The 27,986-nt window shown below is 44.0% G+C and overlaps 1 protein-coding gene across 3 annotated transcripts in view; it reads right to left on the reverse strand.

The window, feature by feature from the left end:
- Positions 1-27,986, reverse strand: part of LOC124612536 (acidic mammalian chitinase-like) — a 67,021-nt gene that overhangs the window by 25,733 nt on the left and 13,302 nt on the right. For all 3 annotated transcript variants that reach the window (XM_047140804.1, XM_047140803.1, XM_047140805.1), the window contains exons 2-4: positions 16,613-16,789; positions 10,766-10,860; positions 10,546-10,677 (exon numbers count right to left, since the gene is read on the reverse strand). In XM_047140804.1, coding sequence (XP_046996760.1) covers positions 10,546-10,677; positions 10,766-10,860; positions 16,613-16,789 — 404 coding nt within the window. The remainder of the gene's footprint in view (positions 1-10,545; positions 10,678-10,765; positions 10,861-16,612; positions 16,790-27,986) is intronic.

Here is a 27,986-nt window from a genome sequence, read left to right on the forward strand (position 1 = left end):
GCCAGTATGCACATAAACAAGAAAAAATTATCTAGTAAACATGGGCTGAAAAGTGCATACATCGGAAGCTATGTGCATTTGGTCAGTAGAACACATGTGTTTCACAGTAGCGAAGATGAGCAAGTGCTCACAAATCGTAACGCATCAATTTTAGAGCCCATGTTACCTGACAGTTTTTTGCTGTTTGGTCGATACTACCACCTCTAAAGTTGCCTATCCTGCAATCTTAGCAACAACAGTAATGGAACATGTATTCCACAGTCATAGGTATCAGAACGATTTTCGCTTATAGCTTTAGACTAGGTCTTCTGGAACTGCGTCACTTACGTCAAATTGATATATTTACCCCTCCTCCATTACCCCTGAAAGTCTATAACACCAATATGCTGCCGATATGGTTGCACTATCGGTCGGAGGATGGCATTCACGTATCGTACAGCCGTTACAGCGCCTTCCATGAGCACTGGCGGTGTACGTCAATTCCACATAATGCCACCCCAAAACAGCAGGGAACCTCCACCTTGCAGCACTCGCTGGACAGTGTATCTAAGGCGTTCAGCCTGACTGGGTTGCCTCCAAACTCGTCTCCGGCGGTTGTCTGGTTGAAGGCATACGCGACACTCGTCGGTGAAGAGAACGTGAGGCCAATCCTGAGAGGTCCATTCGGCATGTTGTTGGGCCCATTTGTATCGCGCTGCATGGTGTCGTAGTTGCAACGATGGACCTATCCATGGACATCGGGAGTGAAGTTGCGCATCACGCAGCCTATTGCGCACAGTTCGAGTCGTAACACGACATCATGTGGCTACACGGAAAGCATTATTCAACACGGTGACGCTGCTGTCAGGATTCCTCCAAGCCATAATCCGTAGGTAGCGGTCATCCACTGCAGTAGTAGCCCTTGGGCGGCCTGAGCGAGGCATGTCATCGATAGTTCCTGTCTCTATGTATCTCCTCCATGTCCGAACAACATCGCTTTGGTTCACTCCGAGACACCTGGACACTTCCCTTTTTGAGAGCCTTTCCTGGCACAAAGTAAACATGCGGACGCGATCGAACCGCGGTATTGGCTGTCTAGGCATGGTGGAACTACAGACAACACGAACCGTGTACCTCCTTCCTGGTGGAATGACTGGAACTGACTGGCTGTCGGACCACCTCCGTCTAATAGGCGCTACTCATGCATGGGTGTTTACGTCTTTGGGCGGGTTTAGTTAGAGCTCTGAACAGTCAAAGGGACTGTGTCTGTGATAAAGCATCCACAATCAACGTCTATCTTCAGGAGTTCCGGGAACCAGGATGATGCAAAACTTTTTTGATGTGTGTAGTAGTTAGGTTACAGTATATGTCGAGATTCATTGCAATTTAGCTTAGCGCGTCATTTCTTTTGAAAATCATTATTCGAGCACGTAGAAACTGTAAAAATATAAGAACTTCAGATCGGTAGAATTACTACAACCAGGAGAGTTTTACATATGTTTCAATGGCTCACTGGATAGGCTGACGGTTTATGAACGTAAAGGACGAGAGTTCGAATCTAAATGGAGTCAATTGTCATTTTTTTCATTTAGACCTGTGCTGGTAATATTTTAGACTTTAATTTGCTACAAATTGTGTAGTTGTAGGCTTTTTTAGGTTCTACATTATTTCAAAAGATTCCATTTATAATTGAAAATTGATGTGGTTTTTTTTAATTACTTCGACCGCCACCTGCTGTCTCTATAGTTTTCAGGTAAGAGAAACGTATTAGCTGATTGTCATACGTCATAGGTCTGCTTCAAAATGACTGATATGTATGCTTGCGACCCAACCATTGCTCTCTTTGAAAAACGCTGTTAGTGCGTTTGAGGCAGGACGTCGTTATGGTCCACAGGAAGGAGATGGATTAGACGATTTAGAGATAATGATGAGGTAGTGAGGCGTCTAATACCTGGAAGACCACGAGCCTCCACATGGAGACAAGATGACCAATTGGCCAGGCGGGCCCAGAATGGTCCTTTGTAAATGATCCGGGAACTAAGGAGAACTTCACATTTCCCGGGCTCTCCGAGAACTGCTCTCAGAAGATTAAAGGACCATGGAATCAGGTCCCGTCGTGCTCTTATCAAAGAACTGTTTTCTGACGAACGAGCCGTGGATAGACTATCAGCTGTGAGTTCCTGGGAAGATGTCGACTGGAGGAAAGTCATTTTCTCCGAGCAGTGCTCAATTGAGTCCGCAAGCAGAGGTCCTGCTCTTGTTTACCGCACAGAAGGGCAACGATATGACGCGCGCTTTGTGGCCACATGCGCTAGAGGCGGACGCGTAAGTGTGAAATGCTAGGGGCTGAATGCCTTACACGTGTGCAGGAACTGGAGAACGTATCCAAGGCAAGTTCAATTCAGAATACTATGAACATTTCCTTGAGAATGTAATCATCCCTGGAGCTCGATTCTGGTACTCCGAAGGTACCAACATGATAATCATCCATCACACACTAGCATTAGGATTGAGAACTGGTTTCAAAAGAGGGAGAATATTGTTCAGTGCCTTCCGTGGCCTCGAAAGTTGAACTGATCTCAGTTCCATAGAGCACGTATAAGCTCAACTTAAGAAGACTCTGCGGGACAATTGGCTAGACCTTCCTCCGGGAACTGTGTGTGAATGCTCTATGGGTTTTGGTACATTGTTTTTGGAAGAGAATTGCCATGGACGAGGAATTTTTCCATACAATTGTCAGTTCTATGCCTCGAAGGATCCAAGCTGTTCTTGATGCCAGTGGCATGTGGGCAAAATACTGATGCTATAGGTAGCCTACCATTCATTTTAATTTATTTCATGATAGAGGACATCAACCGGAATAACCCCTTCAGAGTACCAGAAGACCATTGCCATGACTGAGGGTGTGGTTTTGAACTTTTTCTTTGGAGGTGACGTAGTGTGACGCCACTCCGTTTCGTTTCCGGCTCGAAGAGATGAACCCATGATCCATCGATTTTCTCGAATGAGCACACGTTCCATCAGTGCAGGAGTCACAGCTGTGTGCGGCCAACCGGGAGATGGGACAGGTTTGCGCGACGTTGTTGCGATAATGACAGACGCCTCGCCCAACGAGTCACCGTGCTTTCGTTCAGAGTCAGGTCGCCGTAGACATTCTGCAAGCATTTATGAATATCAATGACGGCTCTCTGCTTGGAACGCACTTCCGTCACAGACGCCATTTTGAAGGCTCCATATAACGCAGCCATCTATCGGAACTTTATGAAACTACTGGCGGCTGAAGTGGGAATGTTCCACGATGTCCTACAACAAATTCCCAATTACTTAAACAGAAATTGGCTGAGAAAAAAATGTTTACATTACTTATTGAATGCATCTCGTGAAACTATAAATTATACGCTTAATGGCACAAATTACTGAAACAGTGCGTTTCAACTCCCTAGAGTGTTTCTAGAGCTACATGGACGGACGCCTCTAAAAAGACAGCTAATGAAAAAGCGGTATTTGCATTCCCACGTCTAAGCTCTAGGTTCATACAACTGATTGCGCTCCCCAGTGAGACTTCCAGTTGTTCTCCAAAAGGCACAGATTTACAGCACACAGAAAAAAAAGTCCGAAGGGATTGATACCAAGTACGTAGACTACATATGTTATTAAGAAATATAATCTGCTGGTAACAGACATTAAGAAAGCAGTTGCGGGAATTAAATGGTTTGGGAAGAAGGTAAAACTGGTGCACGTCGAGGGACTTGTTGGCACTGAATATAACTAAACAGTCAATGATCTAGTGAAGATGGTCAATAAAAGAGCTCACGTAAAAAGTATGTAAACTACCACCAGTAGACGTAAAGGCCGTTTCATACGGAGGAGTGAGATGCCAATGGAAATCAAAGATCAAATCTTAAAACTAGTAAGCAGAACATTGTGGACAAATATAGCCTTGGTACTACACAGCTGAAGTGAACAAAAAATATAACTTCCAGTTTATCATCTAAGCCCATATTTTTATAGTGATCTTCAGTCCAAAAGCTACTCTATCTTGTGCAAGTGTCTTCATCTTTGGATAACTACTGCAACCTGTATCTAGTTGAACCTGCTTACTGCATTCATGCCTTGGTCTGTCCCTCTACAATTTTTACCCCCTCCCACTTCCCTTCATTACAAAATTAACGATCCCTTCGTGCCTGAGGACGTCTCTTATCAACCGGTTTGTTCTTTTAGTCACTTTGTGCCTTAAATTTCTTTTTTCCGCTATTCATTTCTGTATCTCCTCATTAGTTATGCGATCTACTTGTCTAATCTTCCGCATTCTTCACTACTACCATACTCCAAAAGTTTCTATTCTCTTCTTGTCTTAACTCTTTATTGTGCACGTTTCACGGAACCCAAAAAATGGGATGTTTTTGGCTGATATCTCTGTCTTGCACTAAGCAAATGATAAATTAAATAAACATGAGAAATTTAAAAAAAGGTGATAGATCGGTCGCCTTAGAGGCGACTTTCTATCGCTGAGAGGATGATGAGTCTGATGTTCTGCAAGATGACGTCGTACACCGATGCCGCAGTGCCATTAGAGTCCAGTTAAGAAGACAGGTTCTTTTCATTTTGATTCGGACAGCCAACCATTGCATAGTACAGTTCAAATTAAAAACTAAACTAAAACTTCTCTCCGTCCGAGCAGGTCTCGCAAGGCCCAACGATACCGACTGACCGCTGCATCGTCCTCAGCCCACAGGCGTCACTGGATGGGGATGTCAGAGACATGTGGTCAGCTGGGACAGGAGATTTTCTCCGCTCAGGGACCGGGTGTTGTGTTGTCCTCATAATCATTTCATCCCCATCTCCGACGCGCAAGTCGCCCAATGTGGCGTCGAATGCAATTAGTACTTGCCCTCGGCTGCCGAACTTCACCGACTGGGGGACTCCCGGCCCACAATGCCATATACTCATTTTTTTCTTTTCTTTTTGCGACTGGAGCCGCTACTTCTCAATCAAGTAGCTCCTCAATTAGCCTCACAAGGGCTGATTACACTTCGCTCGCCAACAGCGCTTGGAAGACCCGAATGGTTGTGGGGCGGCGGGTGGAATTATGTTGTTGTTGTATATAAATGTTTGGTTTGTAGAATGTAAAACCAGTTCCTATTATTTAGAATGTTATTTATGCTGTCTTTCGCCGTTCTCAACACTGGCTCTCTAACTACAATATTGGCAACCAGAAACTGATTAGCAAAACGTGAAGCCTGTAATTAGAATTCCTAGTGCCCACTTCATCTGAGAATACATTTATAGTTACAGCTTATAGCTCTGAGGAATTAGGAGATTGCCGGGGATTTATAAACAAAAACGGTCGTGAAAAAACGTTCTGTATTCTGAAAGTCACAGATGAAAACAAAAGAATCCACACAATCTAACTAACAGAGCAGTTCAGAGTCTAATGCGCTGATGCAACTATAACTGTCCAAATTAAATATTTAAATGAATGCTCGCCATAATTTGATGATTAGGTTCATCAAACGCCACGCTAAATAATGGTAGAATGTTTGTCCCGTGGCGGCACGTGAAAATACGACAATACACAAACTGAAGATCGATAATTAAAGTCATCCCAGAATTAACACTTCACTCGAAAATGATTTCATGGTTACTCGTATCCCGAGTAACTAAATACGGCATCCGAGGCTGTCTATAGCAATGATACCGACGCGACGCGACTCCCGACACAGATTGCGTGCTATTCACTGTCTGGAGAGAACTGGGGCCTTGCTTCCTCGCGCAGCGTTCTTATATATAAAGCCGCGATGCGGACGGATAGGGGAACGCCTGATCAAATTGGCTCTCCCGACTAGCCGCTGGGCTAGTAATGCACCACATTAAATTATTTAATAAATCATAGCTTCTTTTGCTGATGGCCGATGAAGCTCTCAATTTAAATGTGCAATCAGCACACAGGTAAGTAATCATAATAAAAGTTTGACGTGGCTAAGTTAAATATTTTGGGCGAGAGAATTAATTTAATTATACTGCACGCAGTAGACGAGCTCTGAACCTGCCCTTTGGAGATACGCTATCGCTATAGTTTTATAGTTATTGAGTTGAAACTTCTCACATCTTTATGATTATAGTGGATCTCCATTCTAATTAAATCTAAACATCCTAGCCTTATTTATTAGCCTACTTAATCTATCTTGCTTCCTTAAGTTTTAAGACAAAAACAAGAAAATTATGAATTTCAACTAAAATCTTAATTTGTGAGATCCAGAACACTGTTTCTATTAAATTATTATGAAAAAGGAATCTAAATATAAATTTTTAAGTCTAGCTCTTTTCTGTTGCGCCAATGATTTTTACAGAAAAACGTCCATATTTCGAAAATGGTTAAAGTTATCGAACTGATATTCAGCACATATTAATTTAGTATTACTCCTAACATGCTAGAATCGTTTCAGGTTATTTACTTGATTTTTAAAGTATTGCGCAACATTTATGATGTCAGAGCTAGTTACAGCGGACTGGCTGGCACACAATGGAAAGACTGATGTGAATTTACTATGGCGTGAGTAGGCTGCTTCCCTACATGGTCACCCATCCAAGTGCTAGCCAAGGCCGACAGCACGTAACTTCGACGATCTGACGGGAACCGGTATCACGACTGCGGCAAGGCTGCTGGGAAGTTAATGAGAATAAGCTTAACTTATAGATATCAATTAATGTACAGTAAAAACTTCCTACATTAACACTACTTAATTCAGTCATATAATTTTCACTCGGAGTAATACCTCTAACTTTCCGGAAAGGAAAGGAGCGCCTTGTCCCCGGCATGAATCCGCCCGGCGGACTTGTGTCGAGGTCCGTTGAGCCGGCCAGTCTGTGGATGGTTTTTAGGCGGGCTGGTTCCCCTTATTCCGCCTCAGCTACACTATATCGGCGATTGCTGCGCAAACAAGTTCTCGACGTACGCGTACACTGCCATTTCTCTACCACGCAAACAGTGTTTGGGCATTTGCCACGACGGACATTTGCCATGCCGGACATTTGCCACGATTTTACCTGCTCCGAAGGGTTGGGTCCCTTGGCTCTCCCTCCTCCTCCTCCTCCTCCTCGTCGCTGTCGCGCAGTAAAGGTACTTACTGAGTCTTTCCGCTGGTTTACTTAACATAGGACCAGAATGTCTTTCGATTTTCCGCCACATCTCTAGAGAGACTTTCGTTGTGGAAACTATTAAATGCATCTCGCATTCAAATCCGCACCAAATTTCGAGCCTCAGTAAAACTTCGCCAATCTTGGAGATTTTGCGTTCGTCTAAATTATACGTGCCTTTTTCGGTGCTCCTGCAGCCGCTTTCTGTCGTGTTTTGTGTACCATGGGGCATCAGTTCCTTCTCTTATTAATTTATTTGGTAGGAATCTCTCGATTGCTGTGGATACTATTTCTTTGAATTTAAGCCACATATGTCAATCTGTATATTGAGCAAGCAATAAAGGAAACAAAAGAAAAGTTCGGAGTAGGTATTAAAATCCATGGAGAAGAAATAAAAACCTTGAGGTTCGCCGATGACATTGTCATTCTGTCAGAGACAGCAAAGGACTTGGAAGAGCAGTTGAACAGAATGGATAGTGTCTTGAAAGGACGGTATAAGATGAACATCAACAAAAACAAAACGAGGATAATGGAATGTAATCGAATTAAGTCGGGTGATGCTGAGGGAATTAGATTAGGAAATGAGACACTTAAAGTAGTAAAGGAGTTTTGCTATTTGGGGAGCAAAATAACTGATGATGGTCGAAGTAGCCGGCCGTGGTGGCCAAGCGGTTAAAGGCGCTACAGTCTGGAACCGCGCGGCCGCTACGGTCGCAGGTTTGAATCCTGCCTCGGGCATGGATGTGTGTGATGTCCTTAGGTTAGTTAGGTTTAAGTAGTTCTAAGTTCTAGGGGACTGATGACCTTAGAAGTTAAGTCCCATAGTGCTCAGAGCCATTTGAACCATTTTGGTCGAAGTAGAGAGGATATAAAATGTAGACTGGCAATGGCAAGGAACGCGTTTCTGAAGAAGAAAAATTTGTTGACGTCGAGTATAGATTTAAGTGTCAGGAAGTCATTTCTGAAAGTATTTGTATGGAGTGTAGCCATGTATGGAAGTGAAACGTGGACGATAAATAGTTTAGACAAGAAGAGAATAGAAGCTTTCGAAATGTGGTGCTACAGAAGAATGCTGAAGATTAGATGGGTAGATCACATAAGTAATGAAGAGGTATTGAACAGAATTGGGGAGAAGAGGAGTTTGTGGCACAACTTGACTAGAAGAAGGGATCGGTTGGTAGGACACGTTCTGAGACATCAAGGGATCACCAATTTAGTATTGGAGAGCAGCGTGGAGGGTAAAAATCGTAGAGGGAGACCAAGTGATGAATACACTAAGCAGATTCAGAAGGATGTAGGCTGCAGTAGGTACTGGGAGATGAAGAAGCTTGCACAGGATAGAGTAGCATGGAGAGCTGCATCAAACCAGTCTCAGGACTGATGACCGCAACAACAACAATGGTCGTCACTTACATAGTTTGGAAGGAGTGGAGACTCTCTCTTAGAAAGACGTCAACCGAATATTTAGCTGCTTTTATAAATAGATATATATCGCGTTTAGTTTTGGTGAATTTCTTTGTTATGGAATTGAGCCTCCTTCGACTGTGTGTTCACTAATCCCTGTATCCGTCGTGATGCTCAGGTTTATTTGTGGCTAAGAGGTCAAGTGTGTTTTCGTAACCATTTACAATTTGAATGGCCTCGTGAACTAATTGTTCAAAATAATTTTAAAAAAAGCATTTAGAACAGTTACGGAAGTTGTTTTCTATCTACAATAGGGTCTGAAAATGTATTTTTGTCAACATACGGAACGTAGATTGAAGTCACTGCCAACTATAATTGTATAAGTTGGGTATCTATTTCGGATGAGACTCGAGTTTTCTTTGAAATGTTCAGCAACTGTTTCATCCTCAGACAGGGGGTTGGTGAAAGGAGCCAGTTTTTAATTTATTCCGGTTGTCGAATATAACCTTTGTCCATACTAAGTCACAGGAACTACCTGCTTCAATGTCGCTTGTGAGCTGGAACACACATTACATTTTTGTTTAAGTTGTGCTTCTTATTTCTGTTATAGTGGAGATCATTACAATTACGGCTTTTCCCTCCAAAACCTAGGATGCTTTCTCTGTGACCCTGTAAATACCAGAGCTAAACAATGTAGAACAACAACGTACAGTACAAGCATTGCATTTTGTATTACTTCATTTCCTTATTTCTAACATTTTAAAATTGTACGTCGACTTTAGATGACATGTCAATCGTAGATGTTCTCATCTCTGTGTATGAACGTACTTTCAGTCATACTTTGAACATTGTCCCGCTACACTTTATTAACTAATGTTTCGCCGCAAAGGATATCGGATTTTAGAGAGTAAATTAATATGGAGTATGTCGTTCTTCTTTTCAAATATTCACATTCCCATTTCTTCTTTCCTTATTGTCTTTTGGGCATGCAGTTGTAGTAATTAAAGTAGGCACAAATGCAGTGATCAAAGAGAAATGATTAGCGTACATTAGCATTCTCTATACATCTTTCCTTTCTTGGTGCTCCCCTGCCGATGGGCTGTTTCTATCGCAATTAGTAAGCGCGAAAGGAAGCTACCATACAGAGAGGGGGATCTATATTTATACTTGGCAGAACTAATTATATACTGACATAATCGTCGGTATTGCTTTCGTTTCCCAAAAGCTATAAATATTTCGATTTCGGAAAAGAAGTTCTGTATTTCGCCAAGATGTCGAAGAAGAAGGTCCCTTACGTACTGGTTGTATCGAGTAAGATGTGGAGACGGCAGTTTGAAAGCGGACAGAAGATGTACGAGGAAGGGCGTCCCTTACCTGAGGGATCGCTACTCAAGCTACCTGGCGAAGGGGCAAGTGTGGCAATGTCCGGCCTGGCAAATGTCCAGCGTGGCAAAAGTCCGGCATTCCAAGGAAACATAGGGGTTACACTCGTCTGGTGTGAGACGTTCCCTGCTGGGTCCACCGGGGGCCGAACCGCACAGTAACCCTGGGTTCGGTGTGGGGCGGCGTAGGGGTGAAGTGGACTGCGGAAATCGTCGTGGGGTTGTGGGCCACTGCGGCTGCGGCGGGGACGGAGCCTCTCCGTGGTTTCTAGGTCCCCGGTTAACATGCAATACAATACCTCTAACTAATTTTATTTGCCATCTTTTACTGACCCAAATATGTTTATTTTAAGGCTGTATTTGCCATCTTTTACTGACCCAAATATGTTTATTTTAAGGCTGAGCATAACACATATGTACAAGGCAGTTAGATGATTTCCATACCTATATTGTGACGAGTTTACAACTGCGACTATTGTCGGAAGAAAGAAATGTGGTAGTTTTGAAATGTTGCGTAGGTGAATCGGCACTGAAATTCTATCTTGTCATTTATGGAAGCAGCAACATAGATATTTAGTCAGACCAGACCTCTGTACGGTTTCCGTACAGAAGAGCGCACTCGTCTGTGCAGGCAGTGACTCACCTTGTCTCCCGGGGAACCGCCGCGGTGCCCTGGGTACTCCCAGTCCAAGTCGAGACCGTCAAACCCGTAAGTCCTCAAGAACTGCACTGCACATTGCACGAAATGAGCCCTCAGCGACGGGTCGTTCACTACCTGCGCGGGGTAGAAGCAGATGTGGCAATGTCGTTAGAAGAAAACAAAAGAAGCGACTGATTTGTGCAGCATTCTATGTGTCACTTACAGCTGAGATCGTAGCAGAGCTTTCATTCCAGCCTCCGAGGGCGATGAGAGTTTTCGTATTGGCCGATTTGAGAGCATTGAAACGCTTAAATCCGTCTAGTGGAAAAGGAAAAGATAGAATCATATCTTGTACATCTTATTGTAAAAGTAAAGCCATTCACTGCAGCTTTGAAATAAAAACGCAGAGAATATAATATTGGGCATTTTACGTGAGTAAAGAAGAAAAATTTGATGTTTACCTTTTTCTCGTGTCTAGCACCAACAACAATGCCGACAGGCTTCTCCCGTCAAAGCAGAATCAATGCTGCCAATTCACCTTCCCGAACATCACATTCATTTACCCTAAGCTATGGCTATTTCCTTTGTTCGAGATGTCAATTTTAGACCGGTCTCCCCTAAATAATGTTTTCGTGGAAGTTACTGAATCGTTTTGCACAAATGGGCTAGCTTTATGTTTTGGAAAAACGCTGTTCACCCAGTTTTGTACTGTCAAAAATATCCCACCTCCTATTAACCTGGTATACCAACAACAAATAATAAACAGAATAGAAAATCGTAAGTTCTTTGGTGAATATATTGATGAAAACTTACATTGTGATATTCATATCTTATGCCTGCTAAAATGTTTAGGTATGGATACTTTTGATATAGCAATAATTGCCAACTTTGGACCTATAGAATTCAGTAAGTTAACATACGTTGCATATTTTCATTCAGTGATGTCTCCTGGGATAATATCCCAGGGTAACTCCTTCCTTTTGCAAAAAATATTCCTTACACAAAAGAAAGTAATCAGAATATGTGTGGAGTTCACAAACATGCATTCTGCAGGTAGCAGATAGGAATATTAACCACAGCCTAAAAGTACATTTATTCACTTATGAGTAACAGAGGTATTCACAAGTACAACACTAGAAGGAAAAATTATCTGCGTTATCCTTCAATGAATCTGCCTTTGGCGCAAGAGGGTGTGAAATGTGCACCTGTAAGACTCTTTGACAACCTGCCCATCCACAGAAAACGTCTGGCAGGTAGCAAATTTAGTTTAGAGGTGTTTCTTCTTAATACGGAAGTGGAAGTCAGTATCAAGGCAGGGTTGCTACGAAAGTAGCAGTACAAGGTCTGTAGCATATTGTATTGACTTAATCCTGAAAGCAGTAGATATGTATAAGAAATAAACAATTATGACGGAATTACATAGTTTATTTCATAGCACCATTAACAAAATAAGGCGCTTGCATTTCATGGGTGGAAGTTGGTATAAAGGCACTCACTGTCCTATTGTTTATTGCATTGTTAGAACTTTGTCCAACCTCAAAAATTGTCTTCGGTATTGATTTTGTTAGGGTTTTTAGTTCTTGTAATGAAATTGTCGCCCACTCTTCTCGTATCGTACTTTTCAGCTCACATACGGCTTCAAATTGCCTTCCATTGCGATAACACCTTGCAAATATTACCCAAAAGTTTACTACGGGGTTCATGTCTGGGATACATGCAGGCCAGGGCAAGACATCGGTATCTTCACCTTCAAACCAGTTTTGCTTGTAGTAGAAACATACACAGATGCCTGATAACGACTTGATTATTAGAATAGATGCACCAAAATAGCTGCTTGTAATAACTAATCTTTATTCACGACAGACTGTTTCGGCATTTATCGCCATCGTCAATTACGTCTACACTGATGTGACGTGCATATTAAGTCGTTAATGAACTGTCTTGTAGTTGTCACTGTTTTAATAAGATGATAAATGATGTAAATATATTGAAAATAAAATGTTAATTACAGTGTAACGGTAGTTTGACAGTTCCACTCTTACGAGTAACTACAACCTCGGAAAATAAAGTTATGTAATTAACTTGCTTGTTTGCTCCTGTAGTAGACACCTGCAGCGCTGGTATGCATGGAAACCCCTGCACCGAAGTACCGTAGAACGCCGCTAGCCGAGCCGAAACAAACGGCGCAGCCAATAGCCACTGTTTCAAATGGTTCAAATGGCTCTGAGCACTATGGGACTCAACCGCTGAGGTCATTAGTCCCCTAGAACTTAGAACTAGTTAAACCTAACTACCCTAAGGACATCACAAACATCCATGCCCGAGGCAGGATTCGAACCTGCGACCGTAGCGGTCTTGCGGTTCCAGACTGCAGCGCCTTTAACCGCACGGCCACTCCGGCCGGCAGCCACTGTTTCAATGGGCTGAGCCGTTCGGATTGGTTCGCCTAGGACGTTCTGCAGTACTGGGTCCTCAGACTTAAAGAAGAATATAATAATTCCAATCCCAAAGAAAGCAGGTGTTGACAGATGTGAAAATTACCGAACAATCAGTTTAATAAGCCACAGCTGCAAAATACCAACACGAATTCTTTACAGACGAATGGAAAAACTGGTAGAAGCCGACCTCGGGGATGATCAGTTTGGATTCCGTAGAAATACTGGAACACGTGAGGCAATACTGACCTTACGACTTATCTTAGAAGAAAGATTAAGGAAAGGCAAACCTACGTTTCTAGCATTTGTAGACTTAGAGAAAGCTTTTGACAATGTTGACTGGAATACTCTCTTTAAAATTCTAAAGGTGGCAGGGGTAAAATACAGGGAGCGAAAGGCTATTTACAATTTGTACAAAAACCAGATGGCAGTTATAAGAGTCGAGGGACATGAAAGGGAAGCAGTGGTTGAGAAGGGAGTAAGACAGGGTTGTAGCCTCTCCCCGACGTTATCCAATCTGTATATTGAGCAAGCAGTAAAGGAAACAAAAGAAAAATTCGGAGTAGGTATTAAAATCCATGGAGAAGAAATACAAAACTTTGAGGTTCGCCGATAACATTGTAATTATGTCAGAGACAGCAGAGGACTTGGAAGAGCAGTTGAATGGAATGGACAGTGTCTTGAAAGGAGGATATAAGATGAACATCAACAAAAGCAAAACGAGGATAATGGAATGTAGTCGAATTAAGTCGGGTGATGCTGAGGGAATTAGATTAGGAAATGGGACACTTAAAGTAGTAAAGGAGTTTTGCTATTTGGGGAGCAAAATAACTGATGATGGTCGAAGTAGAGAGGATATAAATTGTAGACCGGCAATGGCAAGGAAAGCGTTTCTGAAAAAGAGAAATTTGTTTACATCGAGTATAGATTTAAGTGTCAGGAAGTCATTTCTGAAAGTATTTGTATGTATTTGTATGGAAGTGAAACATTGACGATAAATAGTTTGGACAAGAAGAGAATAGAAGCTTTTGAAATGTGGTGCTACAGAAGAATGCTGAAGATTAGATGGGTAGATCACATTACTAATGAGGAAGTACTGAATAGGATTGGGGAGAAGAGAAGTTTGTGGCACAACTTGACCAGAAGAAGGGATCGGTTGGTAGGACATGTTCTGAGGCATCAAGGGATCACCAATTTAGTATTGGAGGGCAGCGTAGAGGGCAAAAATCGTAGAGGGAGACCAAGAGATGAATACACTAAGCAGATTCAGAAGGATGTAGGTTGCAGTAGGTACTGGGAGATGAAGAAGCTTGCACAGGATAGAGTAGCATGGAGAGCTGTATCAAACCAGTCTCAGGACTGAAGACCACAACAACAACAACCAGCACTGCATGTGTTTACCCGAGGAGCAAACAAGCAAGTTAATTACGTAACTTTATTTTCCGAGATTATCATTAAAACTTTGCGAATATCCTTCGGCCCGCAGCTCGTGGTCTCGCGGTTAGCGTTCTCGCTTCCCGAGCACAGGGTCGCGGGTTCGATTTGCGGCGGGGTCAGGGATTTTCACCTGCTCTGAGCACTATGCGGCTTAACTTCTGAGGTCATCAGTCGCCTAGAACTTAGAACTAATTAAACCTAACTAACCTAAGGACATCACACACATCCATGCCGGACGCAGGATTTGAACCTGCGACCGTAGCGGTCGCTCGGCTGCAGACTGTAGCGCCTAGAACCTCACGGCCACTCCGGCCGGCTTTTCACCTGCCTCGAGATGACTGGGTGTTGTTACGTCGTCTTCACCATCATCATTCATCACCATTACGGTCGGAGGAAGGCAATAGCAAACCACTTCCGCTAGGACCTTGCCTAGTAAGCGGCTTTACTGCATCGTCCCCTACGCTCTGTCATGGAGTATGGAACTTCATCATCATCAATGTCCTTCGCACAACTACAGAACATTCAAATTTGCATTTATGTATACATGGTCCAGTCACATCAATGTGATTACTGCCTGTGTTCGAAGTCAACGTGCTACAACCACTCACAGACAGCAGCTGGCAACACGAGAATGGAGGGTATATAAAACGTGTCAGGGGATGTGGACACAGTGAATTTGTTGTCATAATGCGGAAACGAAATGATTTATGTTCAAATGAATGTCAAATCTTATGGGACTTAACTGGTAAGGTCATCAGCCTGAGGGGCCGAGCGGTTCTAGGCGCTACAGTCTGAAACCGCACGACCGCTACGATCGCAGGTTCGAATCCTGCCTCGGGCATGAATGTGTGTGTTGTCCTTAGGTTAGTTAAGTTTAAGTAGTTCTAAGTTCTAAGGGACTGATGACCACAGCAGTTAAGTCCCATAGTGCTCAGAGCCATTTGAACCTAAGCTTACACACTACTTAACCTAAATTATCCCGAGGACAAACACACACACCCATGCCCGAGGGAGTGACTTATCTGACGTCCAAAAGGGCATGCTCTTTTTTTCAGTTTATTGTCTTCCGGGCCGTGCCATTCGGCTGCCTCAATTATGACGATACGAACGCAAGGACAACCAACACCCAGTTTCCGAGTGAAGAAAATCTCTGGCTCGGCCAGGAGGGCATGACCAAGGATGGAAGCATTTCTGAAGCGGTTAAGTTTGTAAACTGCTCGCTTTCTGCCTAGGTTAAAGTACACCATGCTTGGCAAAATGGTGCTATCCAAAACTGGCACCAAGGCAACTGTGGTGTACCATGAGCCATGCATGACATGGGTGAACGGCTGCTGTGGAGATGTGCATAGGCGAATAGACATGCAACTGTTGAGCGACCGATCGCCCAGATGGACCAAGGGGCTACCAAAAATGTCTCCTCAACGACGGTTGAGGGAGGGTTGCTGCGTAGGGGGCTTCGCAGCAGGCGGCCGGTTAATGCGCCCATCTGACTAGTCTTCATGGCTAGAATTTGCGTGCCAGTATCCCAACCGGACGTGTACTGAGTGGCGATAAGTAGCCGTTTTGGAGAATCACGTTCTAGGCTCCATCGAACAGATGGCTCTCGGCGCGCACGGCATGAAACATCTGAAAGAAAAGGGGTCCAGGCCGCATAAATGAGCATTATCGTCTGGAAAATGTTTTTGTGATATTCACTGGGTGATATTGTCATTCTGGAAGGCACAATCCTCTGTTCCATCCTTGGGGCCCATATTCACCCCTGCATGCAGTTTGTTTTTTCTCGGCACGATGGCATCTCTCAGGAGGACAATGGAATGTGTCACATAACTCGCTTTGTAGGTGCATGGTTCAAAGAGCACCGGGATGAAATTACCATACTCCACTGGTCACCAAAGCCAATGGATAATCTGCGAGACCATCTCGATTGGGCTGTACTTGCCATGGGTCCCTAGCCGAGAAATCTAGCTCAATTGGCCACGGCACAGAAGTCGGCATGGCCCCACGTGCCTGTTGATACAGTACAGAACATTACTAACTCTCTTCCTGCACCTGTTGCAGCGGTCCGCGCTGTAAAAGGTGGTTATTCAGGCTTTTGACAGGTGGTCACAGTAATGGGATTGGACAGTGTGCCTCTGTTTACTCCTTGTCGCTAAAATATGTGTTGTGAAAGCAGTTGTTTTCTTCTTAAGGTTACTTACTTTTTCCTTCAGGAAGATCCAGCCACGGATCAGTAATTCTAACCTCTCCTTCAGGCGTCATTCCAACGAAGCTGTAGATGAGGTGGGTGGCCAGTTGGGGCTGTATGTACTCTATTTCAAACTTGCCGTTGCCGGTCCTGTAGGCTGACCAGCTGCCATGGTAGCACACGACCTTTCCTGGAACAAAAGGCGGTGTCACTTCACAGCTGCGGATAGTAAAAGGAACAACAAACAACAAGTTTCACACACGTCTTCATTTGTCCTAGGCAAGCCATCTTGCAGTGTATGACAGAAGATCCTTCTGAGACCATTATCCTATCCCCCCTTTCCTGCCCTATTCGATAATGATCCGTGGGGAGGACGTATATAGACATTCCTCAATAGAAGCTCTAATTTCACTGGCTTTCTCGTTGTGATAACGAGGTAATATGGTAATATGTTGGCTGACTCTCCTTGGAAAGAGTGTCATCAAAATTTTCAGACTAATGTTTCCATTTGCAAAACGCCTCTCTTGAAGCGTTCGACGAGCACCTCTGTAATGCTCTTATTCTTACTAAACGAAACCTTTATGGAGCCCGCCTCTCTTCTTTTGATCTCCCCTCCTCCTCAGTTACTCCAACCTAGTAACTCAAGCATCAGTCGGATCTGGTGTTCTGTAAGCCACTCCGTTCGTCAATAAACTGCATTACCTTATGAATCTTGTGATGACTCTCAGCCAGGTATCCGCTTTCCTTACGACTAAACCGCCAGAAAAAATACAGCAACCTCGAGGACTGTGTTCAGTGGCACCAGAATATAATGTGTTGTAACGTCGCCTACGAAAAATTAAGCATGACTGTGCTGGTAAACTCCTACGTTATTTGATTTTCAAACAGATGAGCAAAACTCAACGTACTCAAACAGTATTCTCTTTACTTATTCTGATCATTACTGAGCTGACACACAATATTTTTTAGCGCAACGCAATCTGACTTTCAATAATCCCTACAAAAGAATGGCCCTGACTAACAATAACCTATACCTTTCATGAATCATTTACCTCACAAAAATCTTCGTTACTCAAACTACTGCAATACACCGAGCGCCAATAGTGGCAGCTAAATAAAAGATTCTAACTACTGAAGGCACTAAATGCTGATAGGCATAATTAGAAAACGAAAGATTTTGGTAGAGAACAGACAATGTGTTTACCTTAATAATGCTCAAAAGTCATCTTATATACACTACTGGCCATTAAAATTGCCTCACCACGAAGATGACGCGCTACAGACGCGAAATTTAACCGACAGGAAGAAGATGCTGTGATATGCAAATGATTAGCTTTTCAGAGCGTTCACACAAGGTTGGCGCCGGTGGCGACACCTACAACGTGCTAACGTGAGGAGAATTTCCAACCGATTTCTCATACACAAACAGCAGTTGACCGGTGATGCCTGGTGAAACGTTGTTGTGATGACTCGTGTAAGCGTGGCCGTGCGGTTAAAGGCGCTGCAGTCTGGAACCGCAAGACCGCTACGGTTGCAGGTTCGAATCCTGCCTCGGGCATGAATGTTTGTGATGTCCTTAGGTTAGTTAGGTTTAACTAGTTCTAAGTTCTAGGGGACTAATGACCTCAGCAGTTGAATCCCATAGTGCTCAGAGCCATTTGAACTCGTGTAAGGAGGAGAAATGCGTACCATCACGTTTCCGACTTTGATAAAGATCGGATGGTAGCCTATCGCGATTGAGGTTTATCGTATCGCGACATTGCTGCTCGCGCCCGTCGAGATCCAATGACTGTTAGCAGAATATGGAATCGGTGGGTTCAGGAGGGTAATACGGAACGCAGTGCTGGATCCCAGCGGCCTCGTATCACTAGCAGTCGAGATGACAGACATCTTATCCGCATGGCTGTAACGGATCGTGCAGCCTCGTCTCGATCCCTGAGTCAACAGATGGGGACATCTGCAAGACAACAATCATCTGCACGAACAGTATGGTATGGGTGATGGTATGAGGTGATGGTGGGGTGCCATTGGTTACACGTCTCGGTCACCTCTTGTTCGGAATGACGGCACTTTGAACAGTGGACGTTACATTTTAGATGTGATACGACCGTGGCTCTACCCTTCATTGGATCCCTGTGAAACCCTACATTTCGGCAGGATAATGCACGACCGCATGTTGGAGGTCCTGTACGGGCCTTTCTGGATATAGAAAATTTTCGACTGTTGCCCTAGCTAGCACATTCTCCAGATCTCTCACCAATTGAAAACGTCTCGTCAGTGGTGGCTGAGCAACTGGCTCGTCACACTACGCCAGTCACTGCTCTTGATGAACTGTGGTATCGTGTTGAAGCTGCATGGGCAGCTGTACATGTACACGCCATCCAAGCTCTGTTTGACTCAATGCCCAGGCTATCAAGGCCGTCATCACGGCCAGAGGTGGTTGTTCTGGGTACTGATTTCTGAGGATCTATGCACCCAAATTGCATGAAAATGTAATGACATGTCAGTTCTAGTATAATATATTTGTCCAATGAATACTCGTTTATCATCTGCATTTCTTCTTGATGTAACAATTTTAATGGCCAGTAGTGTATATCTATCAATTCATAACATCGATGTTTATAAATTTCCTTTTTCTGGCGGACACACGTTCAGATCGTACGCTTATAGTAACTTCTCAAAACTCTGGTATCTCTCTCTCCACAACCACCACTGCTGGCGTCTCACCTCCAACTGCCCAACGCTACGCACTGTTCACATCCAACTGCCCAACACTACAAATCGAATATTCCAACAGTGAGTCCAACCAGCCACAGACTGCGCACAGCGCAGTCAGCGATTTTCATACACAGCACTACATGGCATTACCAACATAAAAACCTAAACAGCCTACTTACAGTGTTCATACAGAGGGGTTGTGGTGTTAGTGATTCATTGGTCACAGTCATCGGCGATCAGATGGCTCTCAGGGCGCCTGACTGTGAAACCTCGGTTTCGACTCTGCATGCAATAATTGTGCTGAGATTAGAGGTGAACGTTTGCAACATGTCCCACCGGCGAGAACGTACGCGTGTTGAAAAGGTTCGGCCATTTGAAAGGACTGACACTGTGGGCCCGTGGGAAGTTGGATGGACATATCGACGAGTTGTTGCATATGTTGGGCACAATGTACAAGCGGTGTGTCGCTGCTTTCAATAGTGGTCTGTGGAACGCTTCCAAACCTGCAACTACGTTGACGTCCACGTAGTGCAGACACACGTCAATATCGACGCTTTGCGCGAGTAGCGGTGGACGGCCGTACATCATCCAGTCACGAAATCTGGGCAGCTGTAGCTGCTTTGACATCAGGAACCACTGAGAACCGTCTGCTTGCAGCAGGATTAAAACCACATGTGCCTCTGCCCAGGCTACCATTGACAAAACGACACTGCCACGCATGGGTACTCTGGCGCCGTGAAGAAGTTGCCTGGAGACTGGAGTGGAAGTCTGTAGTCTTTAGTGAAGTCAGTACATTCTGTCTGTATTCGAGTGACAGACGTCCACGTCTTTTTTCGTATTCCAGAGTCCATCCACGTGTATGCCGTATTTCAGAGTGTATTCACCCTCGATACACAGGTTCCATCCCTGGCTGCATGGTGTGGTGGGCCGTCACTTACCACTCGCGATCACATTTGGCGTTTCTGCAGGGTCAGGTAGCCAGTGCCTGCTACATTGCAGAGGCTACTGTTCCCGCGCTACTGCCATTTCTTCGAAGGGAAGGTGATATGCTTTTCAGCAGAACAGTGATGATGATGATGATGATGATGTGTGACTAGGGCCTCCCATCGGGTAGACCGTTCGCCTGGTGCAAGTCTTTCGATTTGACGCCACTTCGGCGACTTGAGCGTCGATGGGGATGAAATGATGATTAGGACAACAAGACACCCAGTCCCTGAGCGAAGAAAATCTCCGACCCAGCCGGGAATCGAACCCGGGCCCTTAGGATTGACAGTCTGTAGCGCTGACCACTCAGCTACCGGGGCGGACAGCAGGACAGTGTAACTGCTCTTCATGATGTAGAACAGCTGCCCTGACCAGCAAGATCTCTCGCCAATTAAACAGGTATGTCACATGACGAAGCGGTAACTTACTCATCCCCCAGGGCCTGCAAGAACTTTTGTCGAATTGCAACAAAAGTCGCAATATGATTGAGACGAACTATCGTAGGATGCAATTCGGCATTTGTACGATCGTTTGTGTGCGAGAGTACACGCTTGCGTTGCAGCCAGAGGGGGCCACACTGTGAATTTATGTGACTGGACACCGTTTGTTGTGACGAATTTTTCATTTGGTCTGCATTTGTTATCATATACTCCTACAATGAAGAACTGTATGTCACCCCACTTGTCAGTAAAATTACCTTGTCCTTGAGGGTGATGCATTTTTTTCCGGCGTTGTAGTTACCTCCACGTAGGGTTATGTAGTCGAATCTATCGTTCCTGAGGAGGGACAGAGAGTTACAATGCGACCCAGGCGACCCAGCATAAATTGACTACTGGAGAAATGCAGAAACATCCGACGCAATGCTGATCCAATGAATTCTCTTAGAAGATAGACCGAAGGAAGAAAAGCCCATATTTATAGCATACGAAGATTTAGAGAGAAATTATGATAATTTAACTGGAATACACATTGCACAAATTCTGAAATTATCGTGGGAAAGATACAGTTAACGAAAGGTTATCAATAATTTGTACAGAAACCAATATATAGTTAAGTGGTGAGAGACATGAAAAGAGACAGCAGCTGAGAAGAGAGTGAGGGAAGATTGTACTGTACCCAGCACTTTATTCAATCTGTACATGAGCAAGCAGGAAAGAAACCCGAAGATAAAGTTTGAAAAGGGAATTAAAGTCAATGAGAACACCAAAAACTAAATTTTCTGGAGTTGCAACTCCTCCATAGTTAAAAAACATCGTCCGCGAAGAGCCTCGTGGATCTTCCGACTGAATTCACCAGATCATACAGGACATAATTAAACTGTCACTGCTTGAGAAGTTCCCCATAAAAAGTGATCGTAGGTCAACGAAACTTTATAAAAATATTTGTTAGGACATGGGGAAGAGAAATACATTTTAGTTGCCATATGAGAGAGTTCAAATCCGGTGTTTTATTAATAACGCAGTTTGGAACGATCGGCAAATGATTCGTTTTTCTCTAAATATGCGTTACTGAGTAACCGAGCGACCTCACGAACAATGTGAGGTGCAGCTCCATCGTGCATCAGTTGAGTCCAAAGCACCTCTTTCTAGCAGAGCAGGGGTCACATGTTGACGAAGCAGATCACAAAATGGTTCAAATGACTCTGAGCACTATGGGACTCAGCTGCTGAGGTCATTAGTCCCCTAGAACTTAAAATGGCTCTGAGCACTATGGGACTTAACATCTTAGGTCATTAGTCCCCTAGAACTTAGAACTACTTAAACCTAACTAACCTAAGGACATCACACACATCCATGCTCGAGGCAGGATTCGAACCTGCGACCGTAGCAGTCCCGTGGTTCCGGACTGCAGCGCCTAGAACCGCACGGCCACTGCGGCCGGCTCCCTAGAACTTAGAACTAGTTAAAGGTAACTAACCTAAGGACATCACACACATCCATGCCCGAGGCAGGATTCGAACCTGCGACCGTAGCGGTCTCGCGGTTCCAGACTGCAGCGCCTAGAACTGCACGGCCACTTCGGCCGGCGAAGCAGATCACAGTATCCTTTCACACTGCATATACTTGGTCCTTGAGACCTGAGTTCCTCGAAGAAAAATAGACCAATCACGAACTGTGCCGTGAAGTCTCACCACACAGTGTCGCGTTGATTATGCAGGGGAACATTATGCACGTTCGTTGGCCGTGACGATCCCCAAATACAACGATTATGATCGTTTACTGCCCCAGCGAGCGCAAAGTGTGCTTCTTCACTCCACAAAATGTTCCAAGGCTACACGTCATCAACTTCCTCCCTTGCAGGTAAAGTAAAAGCAAAGTGTACTCGAATGTCTGTGTCACGTGGCGAAAGTTGGTGAGTAATGCGAAGTTTATATGGATACAATTTCACAATTATTCACAGCACATTTCGAAGGTGCCACATGGGAGGATTCAGATCCGTTGTCTTTGTAGTAACGCAGTTGACACAGCTCGAGCACTACTGGGAGATCGCACTTTGCGTCCAGCATTCAACAATCTGGTGCGCAATTAGCGTTTGGCGTCTCCCGGGAGCAAACCAAATCATTGGCCGATCGTTCCACACTCCGTAACAACCAAGATTATCAGAGTTGAACTCTTTCATGTGGAAATTATTATGCGTTTCTTTCAACGGTTTATTCGTTATTTGTCTTCTGCATATCCTAACAAATGTTGTAACAAAGTTTCGTTGTTCTACGATAACTTTTCATGGGGGACATCTCAAGTAGGGAAAGTTTAATTATAACCGTCCTGTACGTGAACGCATGTATTTTGTTCATTAAAAGACAGTGCAAACTGTATCGAATGCCTTCCCGAAGTCGAAGAACACGGCACCACCTCAGCGCTGTTGTCTGTGGCCCTCTGAATCTCATGGACGAGCTGATTTTCAGAAGATCTGTATTTGCAGAATCGATGTTGACTCGCATAGAGAAGATTTGCGTTCTCCATTAATGTTGTAACACGTTTGAACAAAACTTGCACCCATAATGACTTCTTTTGTTATAAAGTAATATTTTGCTTCCACCAGTAACATTTTCTCTTCTACCGACGCGTTTTGGGAAATAATTCACAGTATTACGTAAGTTTTTTCGTGCTGTCTGGCAGTTTTGGGTGACTTCACTGTAATGTAAATTTGCGCAGTTTTGCAATTACTGATGTATCTTTCTCTACAGATTGAGAGTAAGTTTCGTGTGCGAATTTCTTCTTGCTTTGTTATGTAGAAACTCATTCACATAATGCATAACTGTTACAGTCCACGTTCTAAAGCACGTGTTAAAATCACAAAGTCCCATGCAGAAACAGTCACAAAGATATGTTACGTATAGACAGGGTGCTTCAAAGTCTTTGCGACAAACGTCTAGGGGTGATATACCACGTCACTTTTGCTCGAAACAATTCACTGACGCTTCCCAGGTGATCCTTTAGCATTAGTCGGCCCTGGGACGACGAGATTCATAAAAGTAGGAGGGTCTACTAACTAGTGTACAGCGTAGTACCTACCCCAGTAAACTTATAGAGTGATTTTCAACAAGAAAACCATAAGAATGAGTGTTTCTAAGCGCAGAAATATATTTTAGAAACGAATCGGGAACATCAATTTTGTTAGGCTTTCAGTCTTCCACGCTGCAGGGTGCCTACGTCATGCCAACTCCATAGAGCGTAACCAGGCTTGAACAATGACTAGCATCACCAGGACGTATCAACGAACATTTTGCCTCTAAGAAAATCTATTACCCGTTACTCGATCTATCGTTCCTTCACGTTTGTCGCAAAGACTCTGAAATACTCTTTATAGTGTGTCAACAGAAACACACAGATGAGCCAAAGCAGTAGGAACACTTGCTTAACAGCATGTTTTTACGTCTTTAGAACGCAATACATCAGTGATTCTGCATGTCAGGGATCCGACAGTTTGTTGGTAGGTTTGTGAAGATATGTGGCATTAGATGTCTACATTAATTCGTCTAACTAACTGTCCGCTGATTTGCATATGCAGTAATGGCACCCGATAGCGACCCATAAGGGATCAATAGGATTTACATCAGGTGAATTTGGTCGCCGAGACATCGACGTTAGCTCACTATAGTGTTCCTCAAACCACTGCAGCACGGTTCTGGCTCGGAGACACTGCAGAAAGGTGACATCGTGGTCGGGGAAGACTTCACGCATGAAGTGCTGAACGAGGGTGGTTGGCAGCTGTCAGCGTGTCTTCGATTACTACCACAGATCTTATGCAAGCGCAGGGGCATGTCTCCCGCAACATAATACTGCTCCCACCAGCCTTCGTCCGTGGCGCGCTGCATGTTGCGAGCCACCGTTCATCTCGATGAAGGCTTTGTGGGGACGACCAGCGACTTAGTGTAGCAATTATGTGATTCACCCGAAATGCCGACACGTTTACATCGATCGATGGTCGAATCCCGATGGACCCACGCCCACTACAGTCGTAATTGACAATTTCGTTGGGCAGCAAGTCAACACTTACGGGTGGTCTGCTTTGGAGCTCCATATTCAACAACGTCCGGTGAACGGTGTGCTCCGAAACACTTGTGCGTGCACCGGTATTGTGCTCTTTTGGGAAGAGATGCCACAGATCAGCATAGAACTTTACAGAACAGGCAAGCCACCGAATCCCACGTTCTGTGGAGAATCGTGGGCGTCCAACCATTTAGTGCTTAGTTCTTCTACCTCTTTCTGCGGATATCACGACCGTAGCACGTGAACATTCGACCAATTTCCCCGTTTTCGAGATACTCGTCCACATGCTCTGCGCAGTAGTAATGTTCCCTTTGTGAAAGCCGCTTATGGAGCCCACATGTTCGCTAGCGTAATCCCCGCCCGTGTCTGTCCCGCTTACACACTTTTGTTACCGTGTCGCGTGCCTGCAACGCCATCAGGCAGCATCTAGCGTCGCGGTGGCCACTGGTCATAATGTTGGCTTATCAATGCATTTGCTATAGATCGTCCACAGAATACATACGCTATAATATGCTGCAGAGGGCGTTCTCCATCTATAATCTAAAACCATTATTTACGTGTATATTAGCTACAACGGTGTTTCTTTCTCTGAATAATATACGAGGGCTGTTCAGAAAGTAACCTCCGGTTGATTTTAAAAAATACACCAAGTTAAATAAAAGTATTTTAATATATACATCTTACAACTACATCTTTGCACTATTTTTCTACATAGTCTCCATAGCGATTGAGGCACTTATCGTATCTCTTCACAAGCTTTGAAATTCCTTCTGCATAAAAATCACCCGCTTGTGCCTGGAGCCAGCCTGTGACCACATCTTTGAGCTCTTCGTCGTCATCAAACCGCTGTGACCCGAGCCATTTCTTCAAATGCATGAAGAGGTGATAATCACTTGGCGCCAGGTCTGGGCTGTAAGGTGGATGGTTGATAACGTCCCACTTGAAGGACTCAAGAAGGGCCGTTGTTCTGCGAGCAGAGTGAGGACGGGCGTTATCGTGCAAAAAAACGATACCGGAAGTCAGCATACCACGACGTTTGTTCTGTATAGCCCGTCGTAACTTTTTTATTGTTTCACAGTACACGTCTTGATTAATGGTCGTACCACGTTCCATGAATTCAACCAACAACACCCCTTTGGCATCCCAAAACACCGTTACCATCAGTTTTCTGGCAGAAAAATCTTGCGAGGCTTTTCTTGGTTTGGTAGGCGAATTTGAATGTGCCCACATCTTTGATTGTTCTTTTCTCTCAGGGTCCACGTACTTAATCCAGGTTTCGTCACCGGTCACGATTCTGTTTAACAATGGTTCTCCTTCGTCCTCATAACGTGACAGAAAGTCTAATGCAGAGGCCATTCTTTGAGTTTTGTGGTGGTCGGTAAGAATTTCGGGCACCCATCGTGCACAGAACTTACGGTAACCCAATCTTGCTGTCACTATCTCGTACAAGAGAGTCTTAGAAATCTGTGGAAAACCAGTAGACAACTCCGACATTGAGAAACGTCGATTTTCACGAACTTTTGCATCAACTGTCTGAACGAGTTCGTCAGTCACCAATGATGGTCTACCACTCCTCTCTTCATCATGAACGTTTTCTCGTCCACTTTTAAATAAACGTACCCATTCACGGACAACTCCTTCACTCATAACTCTTGGTCCGTACACGGCACAAAGCTCACGATGAATAGCTGCTGCAGAATATCCTTTGGCTGTAAAAAATCTTATGACAGCACGCACTTCACATTTGGCGGGGTTTTCTATTGCAGCACACATTTCAAACTGCCACAAAAACTAAACTAGCGCAGGTACGACGTTCACTCGACCACGGCTTGATGCCGACTGACCTGTTGAGTGCGTGAACGCACAGATGGCGTCGCTACTCCCCCCACAACCCGCACTGTGACCAATCGGAGGTTACTTTCTGAACCGCCCTCGTATATTTTGCTTGTTTACGGAAACTATCGAAACATCTGAAGAAATTCACTCTGTTGCTTTCGAGTTCTTCATTCACTATTTTATCTTCATACTTTTTGTAGTGGGGATGTATCCCCAGTTCTTGTGACACATTCGTTTCATGACCTTTATTTAGTCTGTGACGTACTTATACGTTTTGCTCTGCTTTTCCAAATGTGTATTTGTGCGGCTATTGCTGTTGTTGTGTGATTACTACGTACGTAGGCTCTAATGCGCTCTGTATACCTGCTGTGGAAATCTCGACCTGTTTGTCTCGGGAAGAACATGGGACAGTCTTGACATGCTACATTCCAGAACCTGAATAAGCATCGTTTGATCACACTTTGTATTATGTATTATATTCTGTCGTAGTTTTTAGGTGGAGTGAATCCAGTTTTTAATCTTGTGTTTTTCAGGACATTTGCAACTTTCTGTCGTATGCCGCACGGAATGTTAGATGTATATATTTCTGTACTGTGGTTAGTACTTGGTCGTCTTCCATAATTTTACGTCAGACTGACGTCAGCGACATAGCTCCATAATTATGCGCGTGTGTCAGACATAGCTAAACATATTTCATTCCTTACTACTAAAAACAGTCTTGATCACGATTTATTTATTAAGGTGACCGGTTTCGACCACTACTGTGGTCATCTTCAGACCATTAAGTAAGAACCTCTTTCTGCTGGAGAATCACTACCGGTCACCTTAATAAATAAATCGTGATCAAGACTGTTTTTAATAGTAAATATTTGTAACACATTGATCACTGTCACTCCCATAATGTATTCAAAAGTAATATTTCATTCCATTTAGTCCTGAAAAGCTTAACAGTCTACGGACAGAAAGCAGGCAAGAATCGAATACCTGCAAATATTAAAAACCAAAACAAAAACGCACCTCTTTAACCACTGCTTCTGTAATTTATCAGTATATTAACTGTTTTCCCAGGCGCTGGCCTCTCTTAAATAGAGTGTTATAAAAAGTATTCCATATTTTGCCAGCCGATAATACGGACCAAAAAAAAGAAAAAAAATCAGTAAATATATAGTCTAAAATGCATACCCTAAGAACTATGAGCACTCGTTCGTCTTCGTTACTGTGAAACACATCGCTTCTACTGCCAACTCTTTGCTATTATGAGCGACCAACCGAATGCAGTAAACAAATGACACATTCCTGTTGCTACTGTCCATGGATAAAGCATGACGTATACATCTGTTAGTATTGTTACTGTAA

Source organism: Schistocerca americana, chromosome 4 (genome assembly GCF_021461395.2).
Source record: "Schistocerca americana isolate TAMUIC-IGC-003095 chromosome 4, iqSchAmer2.1, whole genome shotgun sequence".
Taxonomy (NCBI): Eukaryota; Metazoa; Arthropoda; class Insecta; order Orthoptera; family Acrididae; genus Schistocerca; species Schistocerca americana.